Source organism: Festucalex cinctus, chromosome 8 (assembly GCF_051991245.1).
Source record: "Festucalex cinctus isolate MCC-2025b chromosome 8, RoL_Fcin_1.0, whole genome shotgun sequence".
Classification (NCBI taxonomy): domain Eukaryota; kingdom Metazoa; phylum Chordata; class Actinopteri; order Syngnathiformes; family Syngnathidae; genus Festucalex; species Festucalex cinctus.
In genome coordinates, this window is record NC_135418.1 from 19,153,144 (window position 1) to 19,179,137 (window position 25,994).

General features: G+C 38.4%; 1 protein-coding gene across 5 annotated transcripts in view; it reads right to left on the bottom strand.

The window, feature by feature from the left end:
- srgap3 (SLIT-ROBO Rho GTPase activating protein 3) overlaps positions 1-25,994 on the bottom strand; it is a 65,588-nt gene that overhangs the window by 24,026 nt on the left and 15,568 nt on the right. For all 5 annotated transcript variants that reach the window (XR_013284602.1, XR_013284601.1, XM_077529552.1 and 2 more), the window contains exons 2-7: positions 24,167-24,362; positions 14,518-14,680; positions 11,171-11,233; positions 7,021-7,206; positions 4,722-4,850; positions 893-1,114 (exon numbers count right to left, since the gene is read on the bottom strand). Coding sequence is in view for 3 of the 5 variants with exons in the window: in XM_077529552.1 (XP_077385678.1) it covers positions 893-1,114; positions 4,722-4,850; positions 7,021-7,206; positions 11,171-11,233; positions 14,518-14,680; positions 24,167-24,362 (959 nt within the window). In the remaining 2 variants the exon portion in view is untranslated. The remainder of the gene's footprint in view (positions 1-892; positions 1,115-4,721; positions 4,851-7,020; positions 7,207-11,170; positions 11,234-14,517; positions 14,681-24,166; positions 24,363-25,994) is intronic.

Genomic DNA, 25,994 nt, shown 5'->3' on the forward strand with positions numbered 1-25,994 from the left:
TATATGGTACTAAGCAGCCAGGACAGAGACAAGAATAGCATATTTTTCTGTGGTGGCCTTGAAAAAACAGCTGAACTGAGGTCTAGCGATTTGCTAATGTGTGTAACAATCCGCAGTGTAGCACCGCGCCACAGGGTGGCGCCTCCTTGTTTTTGATGCGCCTATGCAGCACTTTCACATTTGGCCATCAATGTATTTTGATGCCGTGGACGTGTACGCATAATTGTGACGCTTGGTTCCTATAAATAAAGTAAGCCCGTGGACTTGCAGTTCCTTTGTTGTTCTCCACTTTTTTTTTTTCGCTATCCAGCTGCACCGTCCATGGCTAATCAGCCACTACGCGTTACATGCGGTGACACAAAATTGTACAAAATGATGGTCGTTTCATTTCAGACCAGTGTTTCCTGACCTTAATTGGCCCAAGACACATTTTACATTAAAAAATTCCCACGGAAATCCAAACAAAAATGTCACAAAAAGTAGTAGTAGTAAAAAATCTGGTTTCAATGTATCCACAAATGTACTTACTATTGTAAAACAAAGCTACTATTCTGTTGCATGGCCACATGTGGATACACAAATTAACTGCACCTTGTCCAGTCTGGCAGAAGAACATTTAATTGGTCTTCCTGTCCCTATTTATAATGAATTAAAAAGTGAAATTGGATAATTGCCTGCAGGCAGAACACCTGATCATCTAATATCTGGAATTGAGGATCTATCCCTCGGTACTATAAAAATGAAAAAAATAATATTTTTGACAGTTTTAAAGTGGTTCACGCATAGTATTTCAAGTTTTGTATTGAAAGAAATCATTTTTCCTGCTATGTCCATGATATTTTGCAGAAAATATTACTAAATGGGAAAATGCTGAGCACTCTTATCATCTCACCTCATCTCCCATGTGTGGCAGGTACTCGAAGCGCATGGGAGGGCAAAACACCTGGTTATGCATATCCATCAGCTTGTGCTTGTCGCTGCGAGAGTCCAGGTTGTCCACCGCATTCTCGATGACGTCCAGTCCCTCGTGGCGAGACGTCTCCAGGTTGTACTCTGCGGACAAGTAGGTCCGAAAGGTCCGCGCCAAGCTAGCGTGGTATCCCAAGTCGCAGCACTGTGAAGACATGTCAGATTAATTATCAGAAAAAAACAACAACAACTTTGTGGTTATCGTATTGGGAATGATGTCAGAGCAGCTTGCAGGGAAATATGAAGAAATTTCATCTTGTTCCAAGTTGATCTTCCAAAACAAGAGCTCACATCCTGATCGGAGTTAGCCTAGTAGGACACCGGGGATAATTACAGAGCTTTATCACACTGAGCGGTATGAAGTAACCCAATTAAGCAAAGGGATGTTTGGGGAGGAGCATTAGTGGGAGCTAGGGGCGACTGACAGTCGTGTGAATCACTAAGCAAACGCTCTTTAGCGCTCGTTAGCGTGAGGAAACGCTCTCTTTGCTTTGATGCAGCCTCAATAAGTCACTCAAACGAAAGAGGAGACTGAACGGGTGAAGCAAATTAGCAGTTTTATTTTTTTTTATAAGCAAGGTACGTGACAACAAAACGACCAAATCTGCGAGTCTGCTGCAGCAGATGTTGGAGTAAAAGGATGATTGAACACGTTTACATTCAAGCATTGTTGACCATATTGCTTCTGTCTCGCTACGATAAATGCTTTCATGCGCACTTCAATTTTCAGTACTGCATATATTCAGGCTAAGGAGGAAGAAGGGAATACATTTATTTGAATCCAAAATAAGGATTTCACCAGATCCAGCAAAAGTTAATTTATTCTAAATATATTTACTCTTTATTATTTATTGTTATTGACCATTTAGGATATGTATCTATCATGGAAAGCTAAAATGGTTGCAACAGATGATGGTTGGTCACACCACATAATATTTTCAACAATATAGTAAATGGACGGATGAATAATAAAAATAAATTCAAATAAATTCTGCTCTTGAGAAAATTGTTCAGGATTATTGTCATTATTTCCCGTATTTCCTTTGCCTGCTTCTCTTTTCTGTTGTCTGCTGCAGATGATTGGAACAATCTGTCAGTAGCAGAACTTAAAACAAATTTCTTTTATCCCCCTTTCTGCTTTTAAACACTCTTTAACAAACCAATGTTCAAGAACACTGCATTTGCTTTTAGCCTAGTGCTTCTCGAATATTTTTTTTGTTACGCCAAAGAAAATATTTTGCACCAGCCCCAACTCTCCGTGACTATAAATACGAATAGTGTCATTTGTTTTTAAAATTGTTCTTCGTGCACCTCTGCATTGAAGATAATACTTCTTGCGCACTCTCTGGCAATGAGAGCGGCACTGCCACCTACTATAGTGGATGTGTAATTACGCTTCATTCGAGTAAGGTTTGTTTTATTGTTTTGCTTTTATCACGTTCATGTAAATAAATGTAAATTGTAAATTAGAAATGCTTCTCAAGTGACCTACCTGGTTAAATAAATTTGTTAATTCTGATTTTAAACTCTGAAAATTATTTGAAATTCCCTTTGCAACCCGAGATGCAATTGGTTGTAAAGTGCATGCTAAAGCAGATCCATATTTTGATAATTTGAATGAATTAATATTAGGGGTGTCAGGCAATTAAAATATTGAATCGTAATTAACCACAAGATTTCAAATCATCATCATTATTATTAATAATAATAATAATAGTTACCTCACAAATTAATCTCAAATTTTACATCTTTTCTAAATGTACACTAAGATATATTTTTCTACGTTTTCATACTCTTGTTAATAAAATGTACTGTAATGATGTACTGTACTGTAATAAAAAACGAGTGTGATATTGATTTGTGTCGGTCATTTTTCTGCCACTAGATGGCATAATTACATTTGTAAGACATTAGTGACAACTCTGTACATTTGTTTTTTCATATTAAGAGCTATCTAATCTTGAATCTTAAACATCAAGTAAATTGTGAAATTCTGCACATTTTTAAAATTGTAAAATATAAGTTGACCCCAGTCTCCACATTATATTAAATTCATTACTGCTAAATTTTTACGTGGACGTGTCTGCTGAATTTTAATTCTTTTTCCAAGTAATTGGGCGTTAATAAAATTAGTGGCATTAAAGGAACTTTAAATTAACTCAAAATTAACGCACCAATTTTGACACCCTAATTATTATACTTAGTTGATGCTATAATAGTTTAGATTGCACTTGTTGTCTATGATAATAATACATTCAGAAAAATCTTGTTCAAAATGGAGGTCATTTAGGTTTTAGGTATATACTGCCACCTCAGACCAGCATGTAAAGTAAACACATTATTAAAGATCATCACTGATGCTGATGCGGAGTGACAGAGTGGACTTCTTGCTGAGCGAATGTTGGCTTTTCATGTGTGCTGAGTCGTCAAACCCTTTTCTTAATCTGCCCTGCGAGTGGCAACCAAACTAGACATCCTTACAATCCCATTCCACGCAGCTCAGAAAGGATTTGGTCCATTCAGCGTCCAGACACTGGATCCAACCAAGCAGAACAAGACCAAGAGACTTGAATAGCCACAAATCAGTTGCCGGTTAGCATTTACATATAAACAACAAAAAAAGAGTGACCGATATGAAATATATTTCCTGCTATGTATCACTACATGCAGACAAATTTAATGACATCGTGTCCGACCTGGAAAACATTCATTGTATTCTACTCCTGTGTGGTGCCGTATGGTGGCCCAGCCTCAGGGAACACTGAGAACATTAAAACACTAAACAAATAATAGAAAAAACATTTGCAATGCGGCAATTCTTTGTAATTTGGAACAACCTCTTGCACAGACGCCAACAACAGCTTTTTTTTTTCCGTTGGTGTCAAGAAATTAGTCATCTTTCGCATAGACAGCATGTGGCATTACATAAGGAATTAATACAAAACATGACAAATGTAATGTTCCACAAGGACATTCTCAATATAAATTTCCTAGAAAAATACACAGTACCCTGCATGGAAAAAAAGTATTCCGATAGACTTCTTAATCAATTAACAAATAGAGCAACGGTTGCATTTAACAGAATGTGGGATAGAAGCTGTTTTTAGTTTGTTTATTTTATTATAGGATGTGTCTGTATTGAGAAAAGAAAACAAATCTTTTGGGCAAGGAATGTTTTTGTCAAAATAGCATTTTTTTTGGCGGGGGGGCAAACAACTATCACATCTTTCTATCTACTTGTGTTATTTCCAGCTGAAAGTGGACAATTCCCATATAAAAAAATGCACTTTAGCACATAATTTGGCAAGGTTATGAAATTATGTACCATTCTGCAATAGGCTGCAGCTCATCCGCAACCCTAATGAGGAGAGCGGAACAGAAAATGGACGGATCGATACACATGCTCAATATGACACTGTGGCTGCAACATTCAGAGAGAAGAAGATTCTCGTGAATTCCAACCATACAGAATTGAAGAAACCAAACAGAATTTAGGGTAGCTGTGTTGACATTTGCTGGACTAAAATTAGAAAAAGCTGCACTGGATTGTGCCGATGCTAACGTTATAACCAGCGAGCGTAACACAATGTATAGTAAATGCATTCATTCATATAATTCCTCACAAGGCTTTAAAGAGTATTTTTAAGAGTTGGTGTTAAACAAGAACACGCAACGTGGCCATCAAGAGTAAGCACAGTTAAATCCACTTCAACTGTCAGCTGAGCCACGTAAACAATATGCTGCATACTTACGTCTATCATATCGGCGACATCGTGGATGTAATATTTGGCCACCACTGCGTTTGTTGCTGCCAGGTTCAACAAATAGTCATTGCGGGCTTTGGTGCACTTCAACTTATTCTCTGAGTACTTGGCTTGCCTCTGGAGAAGAGAAGAACAGATGAAGGGAAAAACACATCAGTGTGGGTAAATCAAGCAGATGTGTTGATGCATGTGCGTGTGTATGTGAGGCAGCTGCAGCTCTGGGACCCTCCGAGAGGCAGAGATGGTAGCGGGAAGTTTGGAAACACTCCAGGGAAGCTGCATCTACATTAGTTATGTGTTAAGCGGCGCAGGGCAGGCTCGTGTTTAGTCATGAATGTGTTTCTCAGCACTCAGGAGACTGAACAATGCTGACAAAAAAGGCTGCGGCTTTAACAGCTGGTGCACTCAGCGGGGATAACTCATCTAATGAGAGGCAATACAAGAGCTACAGCACAATTTATGCCTCTACAAATACCTGGAACAATATGTAGATACATGACTGGGGAAAATATTTGCAAATACAGAGAACGAACATCCAATTCTACACACAATATTGGACGGATGGATGGATTTATATAGATAGCTAGCTAATAGCTAGCTAATAGCTATCTAGCTAGCTAGCTAGCTAGCTAGATAATATTGATATAGATAGCTAGCTAATAGCTATCTAGCTAGCTATCTAGCTATCTATCTATCTAGCTAGCTAGATAGATAGTTCCAGTCTGAAAAAAAAATTGTTTCAAACATCCCTCTAAGAATCCGTTTTTGAGTTATTAAACACATTAAATTAATAATCCACAAAGCAACCTACGTTTTGGGTTCTTTTGTGGTTTATTTGTTTGACCCAACTTTTTGGGTTAATAGAATAACCCAAAATAATTCATCCAAATTTTGTCATTATTTAATCCAAAATGGGTCAAATTAAATAATATCCTACAAGCAACCCAAATTTGTTCGGTTGTTTTGTGGGTTATTCATTTGACCCACTTTTGTGGGTAAATTGAATAAACCAATTGAACTGGGTTAAAAATAAACCGACCCAACTTTTTGGGTTAAATAACACACAATGTTGGGTAAAATTAAATTAATAACCCATAGAGCAACCCATTTTTCTTTTTTTTTTTTATTGAACCCAACTTTCTGGGTTAATTGAATAAGCCAAAAAGTTGAGTTAGTCCATTTTTGACTGAATTTATGTTATTTTTGACCCAACTGTTCTTAGTGTATAAGTATTTAACTGGATTGCTTCCGATTTGACAATCACACATTTTGCTCTTCATGTACTGTATATAATAAAGCCTTGGGATGCAAATTTCAGCAGTAGCTTCTCGGTAGGTAGGCTATTTCTACCTCAAAGTATGCGGCAGAGACAACATCAATAGCCTTGAAACTAGACGGACTAGAGGGGAGGAATGTTCATTGCTGCACTGCGTTATAAAAAGTGCTCAATTCCCAAGCAAGCGCCATCCCGTATAAATCAGAAACTCTGTCATCCTCTGAGCCTTTTTGATTTCCTGCACCTGATATATAAAGGGAATTTCATTTGCATGAGGAAATTCCAGAGGAAGCTCCTGCGTGAAAACTGTTGAAAGTAATAGTACTCTGCAGCAGTTGAATGCGCGCTGAGCTCGCCTCTTAGCCTGGAGTTCTGCAGTCTCCTCAGAGTGTTTCCAGCACTAGCTTAGTTTTCTGCTGTTTATCGCTGTCATATATTTTTTTTTCTACCTAAACCAAGGAGGTTATGTTATAATCTCTGTTGGTTTGCTGATTTGTTTTGACTTCTCGTCTACAGTTAAAACAGCAAAACAATCAAATCCCTTGAAAGGAGTGGTGCACATATCATGGTCCGTGGGCTATATAAGGCTCACTTCTTTTCTTTTTTTTTTTAAATAAAGGGACAGTGTGTATTATTTAGGGCCATCTCGTGGTAAACTAATAAAATGCAACAATTGTGAAGCACGTGCACTACGGTGGCAAGCAAGAAACTCACTGGAGCGGCTAACAAGAACTAGCTGAAGCCGCTAGCAAGAGCGGCTAGTGGGAGAAGCTAGTAAAAGCTAGCGAGAGCATTTACAGTGTATTTACAGTAAAAGAAAACAAACAGAAGATCTCCACTTGCGGATGATGTAGTCGCATGTGACGTGGGCAATTGGAAACGCCCCATCATACGTCCGTGCGTGAAATCTTACTAGCAGCCTTAAAACTGCAAACCCCTTTAGCACCATAAAAGTGAACTACTCAAACCTCTACATCCCTTCCAAGATTAAGACCTCCAGTAAACGCCCACCTTCTCTTTCATCTTCTCGATCTTCCTAACAGCGCTGCGCCGGGACTGGCGGTCTTCGTGCCGCAGGAGGTTCACGTTGAGATCTCCCGACTTGCTGAACTGCTTCTCCTCTTGCTTCTCCGCGTCCTTCAGCTTGCTCTCAGCGCTGATGCTCTCCGTGTGGTACATGTGGTACGTCTTCATCACCTGTGGAGGAACAATGGCTGGCATCATCCGCATGCTCATATCATCATCTCATGGGACAGATTCAATTGTTATGCTTTGGGGATGGTTAAAGGTAAAATTATAGGCCACTTAATACTCCGTGTGCTTTTGTTTTAAATTTAAAAAAAAAAATGTCTGTTTTCAATGTGTGGGTGGTTTGACTTGAAAATGGAATGTTGTAGTCCTACTCTACTAGAATGAGAAGGCACTTTAAAAAGAGCCCAGTCAGACTAATCGATGATTTACAGAACACAATGAGCCTCTGAGAGATGTCCTCTTCCAAATACTTCTGCTCTTTCCAAGGCTGCTTTGCTCTTTCACGGTGGCCTGGTGGATCATTCAGGGCAAAAGATTTGGCAGTGACACACATCACCACACATGGAATTTCTCAACAGAATACAGGAAGTCATATTTCCAAGTCATCCTCGCATCCCCCTCCTTCATGTGCTTTAAGAATCTTTTTTTTTTTCTTCCCTCTCCCTACTACGATTGATACTTGAAGACTACTGCAGCAAGGTGACAACTTACAACAGGTTTGTAGTGGCAGATTGCCTGAAAAAAAAATGTACCCTATGTTCTTGTTAAATGTAACCATATGCTTCTTCCGCACTCTTGTAAAGTGTCACCCAGATGTGAGTGGTGTCTTTAAACGTCCTGAAAGCATTTGGATTTTTTTTTCTTAAAAAAAACAAAAACAAAACACCCCAGGATGTTGGACAGTCTATATAAACATTGATTTATTTGTTTCCTCCTCCAAGTTTCCTGTCATCCACTAAATCATGTACGCTTAGGCACTACAAGTCCTTTCATCTCCTTAAGAACTGCCGTTGGGTCAAAGCCTGTGATAGTAATATTTTCCAATGTTGCCTTTGAAGAAGCGTTATTTAGTCCCATCATTGTGTGCCGCTACACAAAAGACCACCGCTCTCCAGGAAGGGAGGCACAACAGCAACAAGAGAGGGACAAACAGCTGGCAGGCAAATATTTGAAAGGAAAATCAGTGCATAGAAAAAAAGTGAAATTTTAAGGATACAATGGGTTGCAAACATACAGTATTGTTAAATTAATACTGAGGTTGAGTAACTTGATTTGAATTTGTTAATTAAATGTGTTAGTTGAGTCAGTTTGTTGTGTGTGACAATGTTCATAACAATTTAACTGTAAAAAAAAATAACATTCCCATTGAAATGAACTGAAATACCAATATTCCGTTCCAGCACCACCAAAAAGGTGATAATTTTTTGAGTTACATGTCTGTAATAAAGAGAAACAGCACTGTGCTTGTTCTAATGCCATCTAATGTAGGAGGATGCACTTTAAACAGTTAGCTAACAATGATAAAAATGAATCCTTGGACACAGTAGTAAAGTTGAACTTTGAACTCATTGGAGATTTTTTTTTAACTGGAAACAGACAATAAAAAATATGCAACTTATATAAGATTTTTATTGCTTAGCTAATGCTTTAAGCTAACTGTACTAGTCTGTAGCTAGCTAGACTGAACTGAGTAAAAGCTAAGTAAAGGTTTGATATACAAAGCTCTGTGCTACAACAGGGGAGAACTATGAATTTGTTTAAACACCTCAAGTGACCAAGCTCCACCAATAGGAAAATTATCAGCGATAAATACAGGGAACACTTGAATGTCCGATGCACAAACACTCAGAACTTATAACCATGACAGTTTGTTATGTGTGCCGCTAAGCGGCATCAGGAGCTCGGACTCCAGCTCAAGTTGGCCGTTTACCATGCGGTTAGTTCATTTTGAGTGTTAGGGTAAAAGGTTATTTGTCTATATCCTCCTGACTACCAGCAATTCAAATTTGTCATCTGTAGTGGACCTTTCTAAACCTGAATAGCTTCCACCCAGTGTATACGATTGAATTATCTCCTTTTGTGCTCTATCGAGGACATTCAGAGCTTTCCAATGATACCAAATGTGTAGGGGTGGGGCTTTGCTACCTTTGGTTGCATCATAAAAGAAAATGGCTTCCCTCAGTGCAAGCACTTTTTAGGGAAGAGGAAAAGTAAGTGTGTAACACTTTTTATTGAACAAATTTAGGTTTTAAATGTTGTTAGCATGCTTTCTTTAAGATTCTTAAGAACACAAAGTTTTGTTTGAATTATTTTAACTGTATTTGAGCCGAGCATTTAAGTTTTAAAAAATGTCCTCTGTAATGGACACATCATAGCTCAAAAATAAAAACTTTTTTTTTTTTTTTTTTTTTTCAAAAAATTTCTTTTGCAGTATTCCAGTTACTTCACAAAGATTGGGGAATATCAAAATATATGATTGGACAATATATATATCTTTTTCCTGGAGTCAGGAGGATATGTCCTTGCCTTTCATTCAAGTCAGCTGGGATATGCTCCAGCTAGCCCACAACTCTAATGCAGACATCTGTACATAACTAAGTGGATGGATTTTATTAGATTCAGCAGGTGTACCTAATTCTGTTTCCATTAAACCAAAGTAGCCTACTGTTAAGTTTTATATGACATCTCTAAGTGCATATTTTCTTAAAGACAATTGGATGTGAGTAACTCCTGCTGCTGTTGAATGAAAAAGTCAACAAAAGCATGAATGACAGACTGAGGCAAAGACGGAAACAGCACTCTCCAGCTGAGAGTTTCTAAATCAGTGTTGCTATTAATAAGAGAAGCAAGGGAGCAGCCAACAGACAGCAGGTGGTCCATCACAAAGATAAGATCAGCTTTATTGATCTCACTGGGGATATTAAGTCTGCGTAACCGGAAATTAACACGAGTTGGAGCAGAGAATTGTTGCATCTTTCTGACTCATGTTACTGAAAATATCAACGGGAGATTTTTCAAGCCTTTGCACTTTCTTCATTTCAAGGCTTGGCAGGCTGAAAATATGTTTTTAGCTCACGGCCTTCCATGTCTGGCTCAGGAGCCGGGGATTTCACACTTTTCTTGGCTGTCAATGAAAACCGTTAGAAGAGAAATCACCATGTGTTACCAAGTGACTACAATATTGATTTGGCTATTTATGAAGAAAAAAACAAAACACTAACAAGATTGCAGTCAGGGAAAAATGAGCTCAACTCCTTTAAAAATGCTTTCCGGATAAATACAGCGGAAGCACAGAAGTTGCATGCTCTTGAGGTCAATTACGTCTCCAGACTTCTGACTACCATCATGAATGAGGTCACAAAAGACAGCAGTTAAGCCAGCTAAATTCTGAGCGTGTTTTGCTTTTTCTTTGGCACCAGAGTGACGACGATAATTGCTGCAAGTCTTTTGTTTTTTATGCCACCGTGGTAAGTAAACATTTGATTTACACTTAGATCAGTTATTAAATAAGATTATTAAAAAAGCTAGCACTGGGCTGATGGTTGAATTAAAAAAAAAAAAAAAAAAGGTGTTTGCCTACACCTTATTTGTGATAGATCAAAACCAGAACAATCAAAAAAAAACACAAGGTGGCATGCACAAAAGGCACATAAAGAAAATACCAGCACACAGAAATGGATTTTTTTTATGACACTGTTAAGTAAAGAAGATGCAGCATGTGAGACAACAAAGCAGCTGGGAGGACTAAAATAAAAATGCATTGTCAAGGAAAAAAAAAAAAATGCACTTTGGGTAATCCATTTTTCCCCACCACAAGCTCCCAAATGCAGCTGCATTTTGCAGATAAAAACAAAATGATGTGCTATATGAAAAAATGACACCTTGGTGTATTAATCCAGACAGACAAAGCAGCACTTTTGAGGCAAGAAAATACTGCACCACTTCATCGTTTATCCCATTGTCATCTTCAAAACTTCAATTAGTAAACAGCACAGGACATTTTAACTTAAAAAAAAAAATGAATAAAGTCTCGGATATAGAGTTTAAAGGCACTCGCATTTATGTGTAGGTCCAAATTAACAACAAAATAGCTATTGAAAGGCACACGAAAGATCAATGTTGTTCTTACAGTGTAGAGTTCATTGGTCACTTTCACCAGCTCCTCATGCATTTGGATGCCGATGTCCTTGCTCTGAAAGACAACAGTGCAAGAAAACAAGATGTTTAAAAGGTGACAAACTGTTGAATATACTTAACATCATCTGAAGATAGGGTCGGGGCGACATTGGATTTGTTTGTTTTTGCATTCGGTCCCATTCAAACAAGCGTCAAACTATATGCGATAAATGCTTCAACTCCCACAAGGGTTCGGGCAGCTGGTGAATGGCATCAGTGCGCATCAGTGGCCCAAGTGAGACAGACTGCAGCATGTACTGCAGACTGCAGCGGCTCAGGGGGGCAGCGAGGGTTCAAGCAGGCAGTGAACGAATGTGATGCAACACAGTGTAAGAACTGGAATCATTTTGGAGCGATCCACCTTATTTATAACGCGACAGAAGTGCATCCACATCATTCTTATCAAATGAAGAAGAGTAAACAGCACACCTCAAATAGTTGCCATTTTTCCCATTTAGAAACAAATGACAGTGATGGCGTCTGTAAAGCTGAACACGACAACAGGAAAATTGATACACTTACTGGCAATTTGTTATTCGCAAGTTCACCTAAGCTCAGATTTCTGCAGAATTTCAACAAGTATGAAAATTATTTTACTTTATTTTATGTATGTATTGGTTATTATTCCTCTAAAAATTATAAACCTAAATATATAAAAAATGAGTTTGCATGTTCTCCCCGTGCCCGCGTGGGTCTTCTCCGGGTACTCCGGTCTCCTCCCACATTCCAAAGACATGCATGGCAGGTTAATTGGGCGCTCCAAATTGTCCCTAGGTGTGCGTGTGAGTGTGGATGGTTGTTCGTCTCTGTGTGCCCTGCGATTGGCTGGCAACCAGTCCAGGGTGTCCCCCGCCTACTGCCCAGAGCCAGCTGAGATAGGCGCCAGCACCCCCCGTGACCCTTGTGAGGAATAAGCGGTCAAGAAAATGGATGGAAGGATGGAATATATAAAAAATATCCAAATCGAAAAAGTATTGTTAATACTGTAAAAGTGTCTTTCTTGGTTAAAACGTGACATCACCCGATGAGGTCATATGCATTTTCTTAGTAGAGTACAGTAACTTATATTGTATTATATATATATATTTTTTTACATCCGAAGATTCCAGTCATACTACATCTGTGCTCCTATAGTAGTGCCATAAGTGAATATTTGTGATCTCAAAGCCGTAGCTTTGCTGGGGTTATATTAAACTTCATTTTTCTTATAATGTTAGCATAGCATCTGACGTATAGCGCGTGTAAAGTTACTCTTGTCACACAAAAGTCATACTCTGTCTGACCATATGCCCACTACACAGACTACGTTTATTTAACGACAAGTGAACCACTTTTCGAATTTAAATGTAAATGTAGTCATGTACAGAGAGTGAGATGACTTGCTGGGCTATATTAGTGTAGCGACAGAGCTAACCCAATATCTCACATATCAAATTAGCAATATAACCGATAGATGTTTTTATCATGCCGCAGAAGTTTCTATATACTACTACGGTATATATTGTAACATCACACAACACTAATATCATGTATTATAAACATTTTGGGGATTAATGTCTATAAATAAGTCATTTACCATGAGTAAAAGGGTGTTTCTTTGGATAGCACAGCGCATCACTTCATAGCTATCACCTCACTAACACTGCCGAGTGTATTGAGAGGCGGTCCCACTAGAATACGTAGCCATCAAAATATTTAGCTAAAGCCCTTTTTCCCAATATCTTTCAAGACTTTAACCGTTGCTGCCAGCTGCTTGGATTGTATTTGACAATAAAGGTCAGACGAAAAAGAGCACTCCCATTCTCTGGGGTAGCTGGTTTCAGTTGAAGCATTGTGGAGACTGGCCAGGTTATAGACACGTCCCACCCATGCCAAAGGGGGAAACCGAGGAATGACTCTCCGCTGACTTGTTTTATGAAGCGGTGTTGTTTTTTCAAATGAAGGGTTTCCAATTTTGAGTGTTGGCATAGACACAAACACCTTCAGGAAGACGTGCAAGGTGAGAGCAGGGTTCTGATGTTTGGATAAGACCTCAATCATCTTAGCTATGTGCTGACTAAATGCTAACACTCATTGGGAGGCGACAAAATATTTGTCCGGGGGTGTCTGGCCCACACTTTTCAGCGTGTTGCTACTTCTACAGTCCCCCTCAAAACTCCAACCAGAGCTCATAACACAAGACACACAAGCACAATATAATGAGATCCAATAATATACAATACAATGTAAAGTGGTACAGAGCAATTATACTAAACAACCACATCCAGTATTTCAAAATCAAACATTTAGTCACATCAGGGTTCATTCAAGCTTGCAGTGTTTCCTAAACATTCTCTAAACAGTCTTAATGGTTCTCTAAAGAGTCTTAACAGTCTTTATTGTCACAAGACCATTTTGAATGTTCAAAAGGAAATACATGATTCATTTAGCCATTTTCACCAGTAAAAAGTTAATATTTTGTTCAGACTTAATTTGATAACTTCATCATTTTTTCATGTACAAATACTTTTAAAAGCACATTTTTCCACTTGCTGTCGAATGAAGATGACATCACCTGTGCTGAGGAAGTAGGTAATGACCAATCATGGCTCAGTTTGCTGACCAAATCCAGAAAAGAGGTGAGCCCTGATTGGTCGTTATCAACCAAACGTCCTCAACAGGTGATGTCATCGTCAATTGACAGCAAGTGTAAAAAGTTTTTAAAGGTATTCAATGTACATGAAAAATAATGAAGTTCATTTTGGACAATATTAACTTTTTACTGCCGAAAATGGGCCAATGAGTCAAATACTATCCTTTTAAATATGGCATGACGTCACAGATGTTCAAGAAACAGATAACGACCAATCGCGGCTCACCTGTTTTTTGGGTTTGGTCATGTGACATTAGTAAACGGAGCCATGATTGGTTGTTACCTGTTTCCTGAGCACACGTGTTGCATGATGTCATCTCCAGTCGACAGCAAGTGGGAAAATGTATATTTAAAAGGTATTAATTGAGAGAAAATATTATTTTCTTACTTGTGAGAGTATCTAAATGACCTAAATATCCCTTTAATATGATTTTAAGAGGAAGTGACCCAATTTCAACAGGAAGTGACCGGATTTCAACAGGAAGTGACCTAAAATCAACAGGAAGTGACCTGTTTTGGCAGGAAGTGACTTAAAATCAACAGGATGTGACCTAAAATCAACAGGAAGTGACCTTATTATCCTACTTATTAATTTACTGATGTAAAATGTATTTACTTGTAAAAAAAAAAAAACGCAAAAAATGCAAACGAATTAAGCATCCACTCACCTTCTTGAAGAGACGGATGACATCTTCGCTGATCTGGGCCAAGCGCAGGATGACGTTGTTGGTGTAGATGTCATTGAGGGTGGCGTGGTCGCGACTCTCGCGCCTGGTCTGGTTCAGCACCAGGTACCAGCAGTTCACAGAGGACAGCAGGTGCTGGTCTTTCCTAGAAAACAAGTACACAAACCTTGAGGATTTTTTTTTCTCTTCTTAAATGTTTTAAATATTTAGGTCATATTCATTCATCAAGCCAGTTTAAGCATTACTACAAGGTTAAAATGTTAAGACCTAAGAACATATAAGGGATATATTTAAAAGAACACAAACGTTCAAGTCAACAAAACAAAACTATAGTATTAAAGCTTCAGTAGAATAAAAACTAACTTCTTTGTTTTTTTTAGTACTTTCATTCATCCCATCCCTGCCTCATTTCCTCATTCACACCATCCAAATCATCCTACATTTTATACACTCTACATTACACTCTTGGTAGAGATCAACTGGTTAAATGTATAATGATACGAGGGCTTTCTTTGCCGCATAACGACTTTAAGTGCGGTAAGGGTGCTTTCAAATCCAAAGAGCATTGCATAGACAACTACATACACACATATGATATGCTTCCAAACCCATTTCCCTTGTCTTGATTCTATCTGCGTATTCATCAATCAAGCAACCCTGAGGACCAGACAAGGAGGAAAAAGAGAAAAACTGAGGGTAAAGCAGGACCAGATTGCATTGTTTTAGTGGTGATGGGTTACTTCACACTACGCAGTCTCAGCAACATCAAAGGAGACCCTCCGGAGATGACGCTAATGCTAATCACGTTTTATGAGGCTGATATCCAGCTACAAGTGCTGGGAATCATAGAGTAACTCACACTACAATATCAGCAAAAATATTTAAGCCCACATTAACATGAGTGTCATGCGAGAGCCGCCGGAGGTTATTGTTTTCATTGCAGTTAATTAGCCAGCTATCTTGTTAGGTAGTAGGATTATGCAAAAACTACACAACCAAGCTCCACAAAACTGCACGATGGCACATATAATAAAGAATCCAATAGATGTTAGTGAGGTTCTGGGATAAAAGCATCCATCCATTTCCTGTACCACTTGGGGGGGCGACTTCAATGGCCGGCTTCAATCTGACGTCACTCGACAATGGCAAGCCCCATGGAGATTTTAAACACATATTTATGTATTATTTCTTCCTTTAATTTAGTTATTTGATATAAGTTCACGTAACACAATGTGAATTGTCTTACCCAGAACAATCAATTAATCTGAAATTCTGAATTAGCCATCTTTGTTGTTTACATTTGCCCCGAACGGTTTGACATCAGAACTAGGAGAATCCAAGTGGGATATATCTAACTTCCCACATTCCACAAATGCAGCATTAGACTACAGCGTGCTCTGTGAACCAGGAAGTGCCCAACTCATACCAACTAACATACATACAAATGAGCACAAACCACATTTAATACATGTTTTCAATGAAAAACAAAAACATTTTTTCCAGTTATAACAAAAATACTTGTGAGACAGTTCAATGGCTTCCTTGAGCACTTTTGTACTCCATTTGCGTTTCTTCTTCTACAATTTATTCACCTGAAGAGCGCCACCTTGAGGATGATGTTTTGGCCAATTAAGAAGTAAAAGTAGCTTTGGAATTTCTTTTGAGAGGTTAAAATACTGTGGCTAAGTAAATATACAATACATTAGAAAAGACATTCATCTAAAATCCATTATAAGAAATGGTCACATTACTAATTACGGCTTTACTAGCAATAGCGAATCCAAACCAGACCAATTTTTCTGATTCCCTCTTCTGGGACGGCCTATTTCTACATCCTCATCATCTGTCCCTTTGTAGTGATCCCACTTGAGCTATCAAACTGCCTAAACGGATTGCAGGCAGGTCTTCTGTGTGATTTGGGGACCAAGCACCTCCAAATTTGGCTAATCCTTAAAAGTGGTTGGATTATCCTGATCACGTCCCAAAGCACAGCCTGCCTCCTGGTTCTTGTTTATCTTCCCTACACACACACTCGCGAAGCAGTGCACGTGTACACCACTGGCACCTCCAAGCACAGTAAGACACATTTTATTAAAATTAATACCAGGCAATGTTACACAAGATACACAAGTCATTTTCCTGTGCCACTGCCCTCATTTCACAGTAGGAGGAGGCCGCTAATTAGGCTTGTGCATGACCCACATCTCTGGAAATATTTCAACCTCTTGATAGTTTTTTTTTTTTTTTTTTTATGTTTTTGAGGTCAATCAAACATCAAAGACTTTTTACAACTCTTCTTCCAATTTGTGCTGTACAGTCGGAGAGAAATTTGATTCAACGATAAACCCACTGCAAGATGCCTCCATAATGTGCATATCGGGGTACAACATGCTTGAATGCCGTCATCTTAATCACCCAGATCCTCTGATGTGTCCCAGCCAGGATTCCCAGAAGGAAATGTGTATCTATCAAACCAAAGACCGTTTGCTGAATTCTCTTAATCCTCGACACACTGTGTCTGCCTGCTGCTTATCGACCAAACAGCCCGGATAACAAGAGCCAAACTGTTTCAAAAGACAAAAATGGTACATGCTGCACATTCATTTTCCTTTTACCGGTTTGCACATCACGCAGCAGTTTTGCTTGTGGAGGAAGACTGCCAATGTTTGCTAATGTGCAGCTGCATGCAGGCAGGGGTCGTAGCTTTGGCATAGAACTGCAAAAGATACATACTGTGAAGCAGCTAATCTATTGATGCATGACACTCACTGACTTCCACCAGCTGCACTTTGCATTGGGATAAGGGCGGCCTATTGACGGCTGCCTGTAAACCAGGTATACATGATTAGTTTAACATCTGACAATCAGAACGTCACAAAGTAGTCATAGGTTCATAAGTGGTGCTAAAGACATAGGTGGTGGCTGGTTGCCATAGCAACAGCCATTATGTATGATCATATCAGCTGAAAAAAGATATGATTTTTTTTCCCCTTCATTTGTAAAAGGTCACTTACTGACAAAATAATTCTACGGTCCAAACATCTTACCAAATTTCCATAGTGGGCGGTGCTTCTAATGGCCACAACTCACTTTGGTGACTGAAAGCAGACTATACCTTAGACCAGATCTGAGCAGGTCTAACTTGTGGCACATGTAGTAGATTTGATTGTGGTGCTGCAGAAAGATTCTGAGCTCTGCGGATGTGTGTCATAGATGTCATCGTGTTTCATTTTAAATATGACAACAGGGTGCAATAGTGCAAATCATCCACCCATTGACGGTTTGCTTGCAGCGTCTTATAAACAGACTTTGTGCGTCTCTACTGAGCTGATTTTGAAGGGAATGATTGGAGTCACTTTCATTAGCCAGCAAGTAAGAACAATTCTACGTGAGATGTTTTTTAAATGTATCATCATTAAATTTATTTCCTGTATTTATTTATTTATTCCACTTCAACATATTTTTAATTATTTTATTATTATTGTATTCTTTTTATTTTTATAGTTTTATCTGACCAAATATTGGCTCTTAATATTTTGCATCATCGCTTTGGAAAGGCTAACATAATTGGGACACAAGCTGCAACACAAGTAATTTGCAATTTAATGAGACATTTGCACAATTAAACAAATTTTAAGATGAATTCATATCCATTGGTACATTTTTCATAGAGATATCGGTTTGGAAAACAACCAGGAAACACTCGATTGTAAAGACTGAAAAAATAATTCTGCCTTATCTCTTCCAAATAGATGACCCTCCATCTAAATCTACTCTTATGACACTCAACAGTGATTACAGTTTATCATCAAGTCAAGAAAGGTCATCATAGTTAAAGTCAAACCAAGGTCTAGCGAAAGCCTTCAGATGTGCTTTTTCCCACCCTTCAAAATGAGATTTACTAGAGGAGCACAATAGTTCTTGTTGGGTCAATGTGCTTTGGCTGCAGTAGCTGTAAATCACATTGGCATTCTGCACTGGGAAGATTCTGCCAACAGGAGAGTAGAGTGCCACCTCTGATTCAACTAATGTCTAAAGTAGACTAATTTTTGCGTCCTAAAGTAATAACAGTGCAGTGATGACCCCATGAAAGACCTTTAGGATGAACTAAAACTACATCAATTTCCACAGAAACACTCAGCAATGTGCAATAAAGTCTTCCCACGAGAGTGGCCAGGTATCCAAATACTTTTGTCCATACAGTGACTTGATTAAACCCACAAAATATGACAGCAAAGCCAGAACCAAAATTAATATTCAAGATATTAGAGCAACAAAGTGATCTAGTTAGCATTCCGTTTGGTTTTCTTCCGCAGGCCCATTTGGTGTTTAGGTGGTTCACCATCAACCTAATTACGCTAAAATGAGAGGAAAGACACATAAAGGGCGTGTCACATCTTATTAAGCGGATTTGTCGTTGCCCTCCTGCTTGGTGCTCACACCAAATTATTGTCTTTTTTTGGTAGCTTTCTGTGCTCAGTCTTAATTATTCCACAATTTAATACCTATTAGCGGCAACTGTGGTGACAGTACAATGGCTTGAAATGTGCTGAAAGCGTACGTGTGTGTCACGGGGCCAGCACACATGAGGAAATCCAACAAAAACATCTAATTTTCTTCTGCTTAATAAAACATTTAATAGTATCACATTTCTTTGATGGACTTGTGAGGATGACTCAAATCTCAGTTATATTGCAATAGATGAAAGGCATGATAATGGACAAAGAGGCCACAAATGTGGCAATGATCAGCTCATGGCATCCTTGGAAGTTCAAAGCAATTGCTTAGCATTTAATCAGATGGCTCACAATCACTATCTGGAATGGCCACGAAGTGCTCCGCAGTAAAATACTTTTTCATTTTAGCGACAGCATTCACATGCAATTTTGGTCTGAATTGCAATTTATAGTTATTATAATGTTGATAATGATATTTTGGGATTACATAGAACAGATACCAATACCTGTAAGTACTTCAAGTACTCAATTCGAGTAGTCACTGGTACCACAGTACAGATACCACAAATACTTTTGATACACATCATTTCCCCGCCAAAAAAACAATGACAGATCATTTAAAAGAAACGTCATGACTAGGGTCATGCAAGGGTTATGTTTACTGTCATGCAAGGGTTATGTTTGGGTCATGTGTCTGTTTTGAACTGATGTAACCAGCATCTAGTTTCAACTGGTCTTAAGCTATTTGATGTCAGAAGCTATATGATGTCAGGAATCTTTAATCTCTTTATCTGGTCAACAGCCAATCAGATAATACCATGCCCGTCCTGTTACCCACATATCTAGCCACAGCCAATCAGATCAATTCGTTTGTCGGATTATTACCTCTGTTCCTCTGTGCAACTCTCGTTGTTTCTTGTCTCGTCATTAATGGCAAATTTCTTCACCCAATATTGTCTATTGAGAATGCTTTTGAACACACCAACCGTGCTACTTAATATAAACACAAGAGCTCAAACCACATTTCCAACCTGTTCAAATGTAACAGCTGGATTAAGTGTGTGTTGATTAGTCACGTCTACAGAGTGGGGTCTATACATGACCAATCGACCCACATTTAACTGTTACACACACAAGTACTATTTTTGTTTCCATTTTTCTATGTTAACATTCATACATATTTTATACTACAGGATTGATATTTACACAATTTGTCATGGAATAAGAAGCAATTTACTATTTGAAAAAGCTTTTCCCCAAAGCAAAATACATATATATGTTTTAAGGAAAGTTATTCTCTTTATGCACAAAACATGGACGAAACTGTGGCACAAAAACCGAGGTACGGACTGTCAGAATACAATCTCATATGAGCATGTTTCTGTTGATTGATTTCTTTCTTCCTATGTCATGTTCTGTGGCTAAGATCACATTGCACAGCATAAAGGTTAAGCCAGTCAGGTTGCACCAGCAGAGTTGTGTCAACCGAGAGGAAAGTCTTAAGATGCCAGAGTGAAACCTGCTGCAACAGCTGGATTCAATTATCCAGTCAAATCCTTGTCCTAATGCACGCACGCATGAAATCTACGCCAACTTCACAAATAAGGAGTGCCAAGAATGCCAAATTATCATATTCAAGAGGAATCAAACAATATTCCTTTTGTCCTTTAAAGCAGGTTAGTCATCCACAGTTTGAAAGCACACATATCGAAAAGATAGTATTGTTTTTGACACATTTATCTTTTGAAGCATGTTCAAAATGCTGTTTTGGTCACCAGAGATGAATGGAAACCAAGAGGAGTAAATAGATGCAGTTTCTTGAATCATTGCATCAATATGTGAGCAATAAGCACAAAAAAGTTACAATTGCTATTCAAATCAATCAGTGTGTATTTTTCATAGAACCAAACCCATAACAATTTGTTATTTTGTCAACATGATTGCATTTTATGGGAATATTGCTACTTTTACACTTTATTTTAGGAGTCAGCAGTCCTCCCGTAACTAATTTAATGCCAGCCCATATAAAATGGATCTTTTTGTACTTCTATAACCATCAAAGGGTTGAAATGAGCAGTTTCGCATCGCAGTTTGTAGGTCAAAATTAGCATTATGTGGTACATTTTACCATAATTGAATAGCAAAACTCAGAATCATATGCTGTGACAACAGTCAACAGAAAATCGAAGAAGAAGAACCACCAACACGCCTCTAAAAAGCTTCGCTGGGTTCTCGTCACCTACATCGAAGGTCAAGTGAAGCTTTGTGCTACTTAACGCAGAAGCAGTGTGCCAGCAACAGCTTCAGCTGGCTAATAGTCCGTCTAAACACATTGTGGAGTCGCTCCTAAGTCAATAAACACGACCTGTATGATGGAGAATAAGCTATATTTCTGACAAGTGTCATACTAACGAAAGGATGACGAGAAAAGACAGTGAAGCTATGCTAAATGCTAAGCAAGGCTAACGTTGACATGGCTAGCATGTTTAACACTGCTATTCAGTGCTTGGGTGATTACACTTTTCACCAATGTCTGACTGGAAACATGTAAAATTGGAGCATATCCAACTTTGAACAGCAAAATTGCAGGAAAATTGTATGGACTGGAGTAAAAATCATAATCTCTAAACTGAACCGGAACCAGAAATGAATTATCTTCTGTTACTGTGTGCGTCAAATGAAGTCACTGATTCGCAAAAATGCTCCGCAAAGGGGGGAAAAAATGCACACATTTTAATATTTCTGTTAGTTTGCTGCTCCAAGTTATCAATACCTATCAGAGAGTGATGAAGAGTACTTTGAGAGTTCATGTGGACTCATTAGTGTGGTTCCACAGAGGAATATTTATTATTTTCTTTGTCACACAGCAGTCTTATTACACAAAGAGCTGACAGATGGAACACGGACCAAAAAGAATTACTTTCTCAGGAAACATCACCCTGACATTGATGGAGGTGGTCACACTTGAAACCCGTCAATATGACAACATTCAGGGTGCGGTGTTGCCATATTTTCTACCACTACTGGAGTGAAATGACAGGTTGGCGCCGGTTCGGGTTGAGATCTGCTGCCAGATCTCAGCTGGGTTGCTGCTCCAGATTTCAGAGAGAAGCACGCCGACGTGCCCCGAGGTGCTTGATTCTGGGAGCGGCAGAGCTTAATTTCATGCCCTGCGTGAGTCGTGTGTCAATGTGTTGCTAGGGCTCCCTGAGAGAAGACTTTCATATGGATTTTTAAGACGATCACGCCTACGAGAAACTTTCTTTTTCATAAGATCCCTTTGCAGAGACAATGTTGTTCAATGCATTACATTCAATTATTTTTCAACCTAGAATCTGCAATACTATGCAACGTGCATGTGGAGGGATCCTGTTGCAATAAAATAAATGGAATGAGGACTACATTAGTGGTTAATAAATCACATAGGCTAGCATATCATGTCATAACAATCCCCTGACACCACACAAATAGGCCCCTGATAAGGTATTGCATCACAGCAATCTGATTGAAGGTATAGTGTTGTGATTTGCCAGTGAGGGAAAATGCACATTTCATTACATCTAACTAATGACACTAGAGCACAAAACACTTACAATAACTAGAAAATGCAATTTCTGGAGAAATTGCAAGCGAAGGCTGAATGAAAACCTGTGTAATGATTAGGAATAATATTGAATGATGTTGAATGATATTGAATGACTTGGAATGCTATACAATGACTTGGAATGAACTGAACATGCTAAATTTGGAATGGTTTGAATTCATACAGAAATCTAGAAACAGTTGAAGGAAGAAAAATAGCACAAAAATAAAAATAAATGATCAAGAAACAAAGAAACAAGAAAACAAGGAAGAAATCAAGTAAGCAATGGTGGAAGGAGCAAGTAATCGAGTAAACAATGGAGTAAAGTCAGAAGAATTAAGTAAGCAATTAAGTAATGAGCGTAGAATCGAGTAGCACTGGTGTAAGGAGTGACGAATTTAATAAACAATGGAGTAAAGATGAGGAATCGAGTGAGCAATGGAGTAAGGGTCACTCTGTTGAAATCTGGTCACTTCCTGTTGAAATTGGGTCACTTCCTATGATATAAGGTCACTTCTGGGTCACTTCCTGTTGCAATCGGGTCACTTCCTGTTGATTTTAGGCCACTTATATGTCACTTCCTATTAATTTAGGTCACTTCCTGTTGATTTAGGTCAATTCTGGGTCACGTCCAGTTGAAATCAAGTCACTTCCTGTCGAAATCGGGTTACTTCCTGTTGATTTTAAGCCACTTCCGGGTCACTTCCTGTTGACTTTAGGCCCCTTTCAGGTCACTTCCTGTTGAAATCAGGTCACTTCTTGTTGATTTTACGTCAATTCCAGGTCACTTCCTGATGAAATCAGGTCACTTCACTTCCAGCTCTCAATGCAACAAAGGTAAAAATAAATAATTGAATAAATAAATAAATAAATAAATACATACATAAAAATTCTGGTAACTACTTTTTCATTCATATATGAATAATGTCATTTCAGGAATAGAATGATTGGTTTGTGTTCCAACATAAGTGATTTGCTCATACACAATTGTATCTGTCTAAACATTCAGCCATATTGAAGGCAATACATCAGTTTTGATTGCAAATGTAGATTATTGTGGTTGTCAGATTCAGATCAACGACTACAATACAATTATCCTCAGTGCCCAACAACAGTAGTGTGAATGCTAGTTTCTCAGAATTTGACATAATTAAGGCATATGACAGGAAGCAAGCTGTTATCTTGTATAAATGACACGGTGATTTGATTGGGACCCTCTTTAGTACTTAGGAAAAGCGATTCACAACTTCTAATGTGGAGCATCTGTTACATATTTAGGTGGAAAATGTGATTTGGTAACAACATGGAGTGAGAAGCTTTTCAGCGTAATGTCAAGTGCTGAACTGAAAGCACGGTAGTCCAGCAAGCTTGTGTTGTCCACCCGTAGCTTCTTTAATGAGCCGTGTCCAGCTTGCTACGCCCCAGCGAGCTGACCTTTTAAAGATGGTAGTTATTATAATAGATATTCCACTACACCACATAAATGTGATTTCATATTTTGTTTTCTGCACTGTAATCAAACGAGGTAGAGCCGGTTCAGAGGAGGACAGGGACAACCAAGGACAGAGATGAAAAACCACGGCGGACTTACTTGAATTGCTGGTGTTCCCGGGAGCTGCGGATTTTGGAGGAAAACCTCTCGGAGAGTTTGTCTAAACTGCGGGAATATTCCAGTTCGATTTCCGCCTTGCGACGGAAAAACTCCTGCAGGTCCTGCAGCAACTGGATGCGTGATTCCGACTGTTGCTCCAAGCATTTGAATTGCTCCACCAACTGGTTACGGATTTCTGTCCAAGAAAAACAAAAATATAAGTTATCTTGCATATTGTCACTAATTTTCAGGTACTTAATTACATCTTAATTCTTTGGAAGTCCACGTCACGCTCATCAGCCAGTTTGAGGAAGTTATTCAATGACACTAATGTAAAGAATTTCTTGGTGACCTCCACTGTAGGACCCAAAGGAAAATGGCTTTCGTAAGGAGACTGGATTTTAGGGAAGATGTTTGAAACATCTTATGAACTGATGAAAACCTCAAATTATCTACATTCACATGCATTTGTCGCTCAGTGAGATACAGGTAACTTTTAATTTATGTATTTATTTAAATTTCCACTTTACTTTATAAAAGATGCTGACACTCGGAACACCATACACTTTTTTTTTTTTTTAATAAAAAATTATAAAGAAATTGTGACATTTTAGAAAAGCCCCCTGCAAATTATGTTCAAATTTATTTTTTAAACAAATTTTCCTATTCTTTATATATTTAAAATTAAAGAAAAACTTTCAAATTGAACTCCCAAAAATGGACAAAATACGCCACTGACAACATCTAATTTTAAGCAGTAATACCGGTTATAAAATATCTCTCCATGCATAATTGCAATAAAAGAAAGTCTACTCATCTAACATGTGTGAAAGGGGATGTAATGAGACGCTTATGTGCTGCACTACTGGTGGAGTAAAATTTCTCCTCAAGAGGAACCTGATGCTGCCAAGCAGACTGCAGCTCCTTATGTCAGTGGGAACCCACCAGAGAAACCTGATCCCTCTTTGTTGGGCTGTCAGCATCCACAATCACTGATCCCATCCCAGAAAGACAGAAATGTCCATATTGCACAACAAAAGCACTGCCTCGAAGCGAGATGAAAAACAACTGCGGTCCCAAAACCTTCATTATCATTACTAAGGGATAACCTTTATGAGATGGCAACATTTTACTATCACATAAAATCACGTTTGCCCGCATTGCAGAACCAAATGAGACTCAAGAGATTTTGCTCCACGTCTATGCTTGTACATGCTCAGGGCTTTCCTACAACCAGAATGGAGGATGAAAGATATGGTCTGCATTTTCTGTCAAAATGTCCTAATGCTTCATAAGAAAAGAAAATCTCATTGGGACACACATTTTAACATTTGCTGCGATGTACTACTATGCATGTCAGAGATGATAAGGTAAAAAAAAAAATTAAAAAAAAAGTTAGTAAATTACATGGATTAGGCTACTGAAGGCAGATATGCTACAAAAAAAAATCCCAAAAGTATTAAAATCACACAGACTGCTCTTTGCATACCTTATTCACCGGAAGTCACTCTTTACTTGTTGCTAGGCAGAATTTGTCGAACAATTATTTATGGACACATACTGAGGTCTCTATTAAAAAGCATAAATCTTTGCATAATTAGCATTGGAAATCATATTGAAAATGTTATTTATTAATACACATACAAACATAATGTTAGCATTAAGCTATGTAAACACACAAGGAATTTGTCCTGACAGTAATATGTTGCTAACCTAATGTTAGCATTAAGCTATGTAAACACAAGGAATTTGTCCTCACGGTAACATGTTGCTAACCTAATGTTAGCATTAAGCTATGAAAACACACAAGGAATTTGTCCTCACAGTA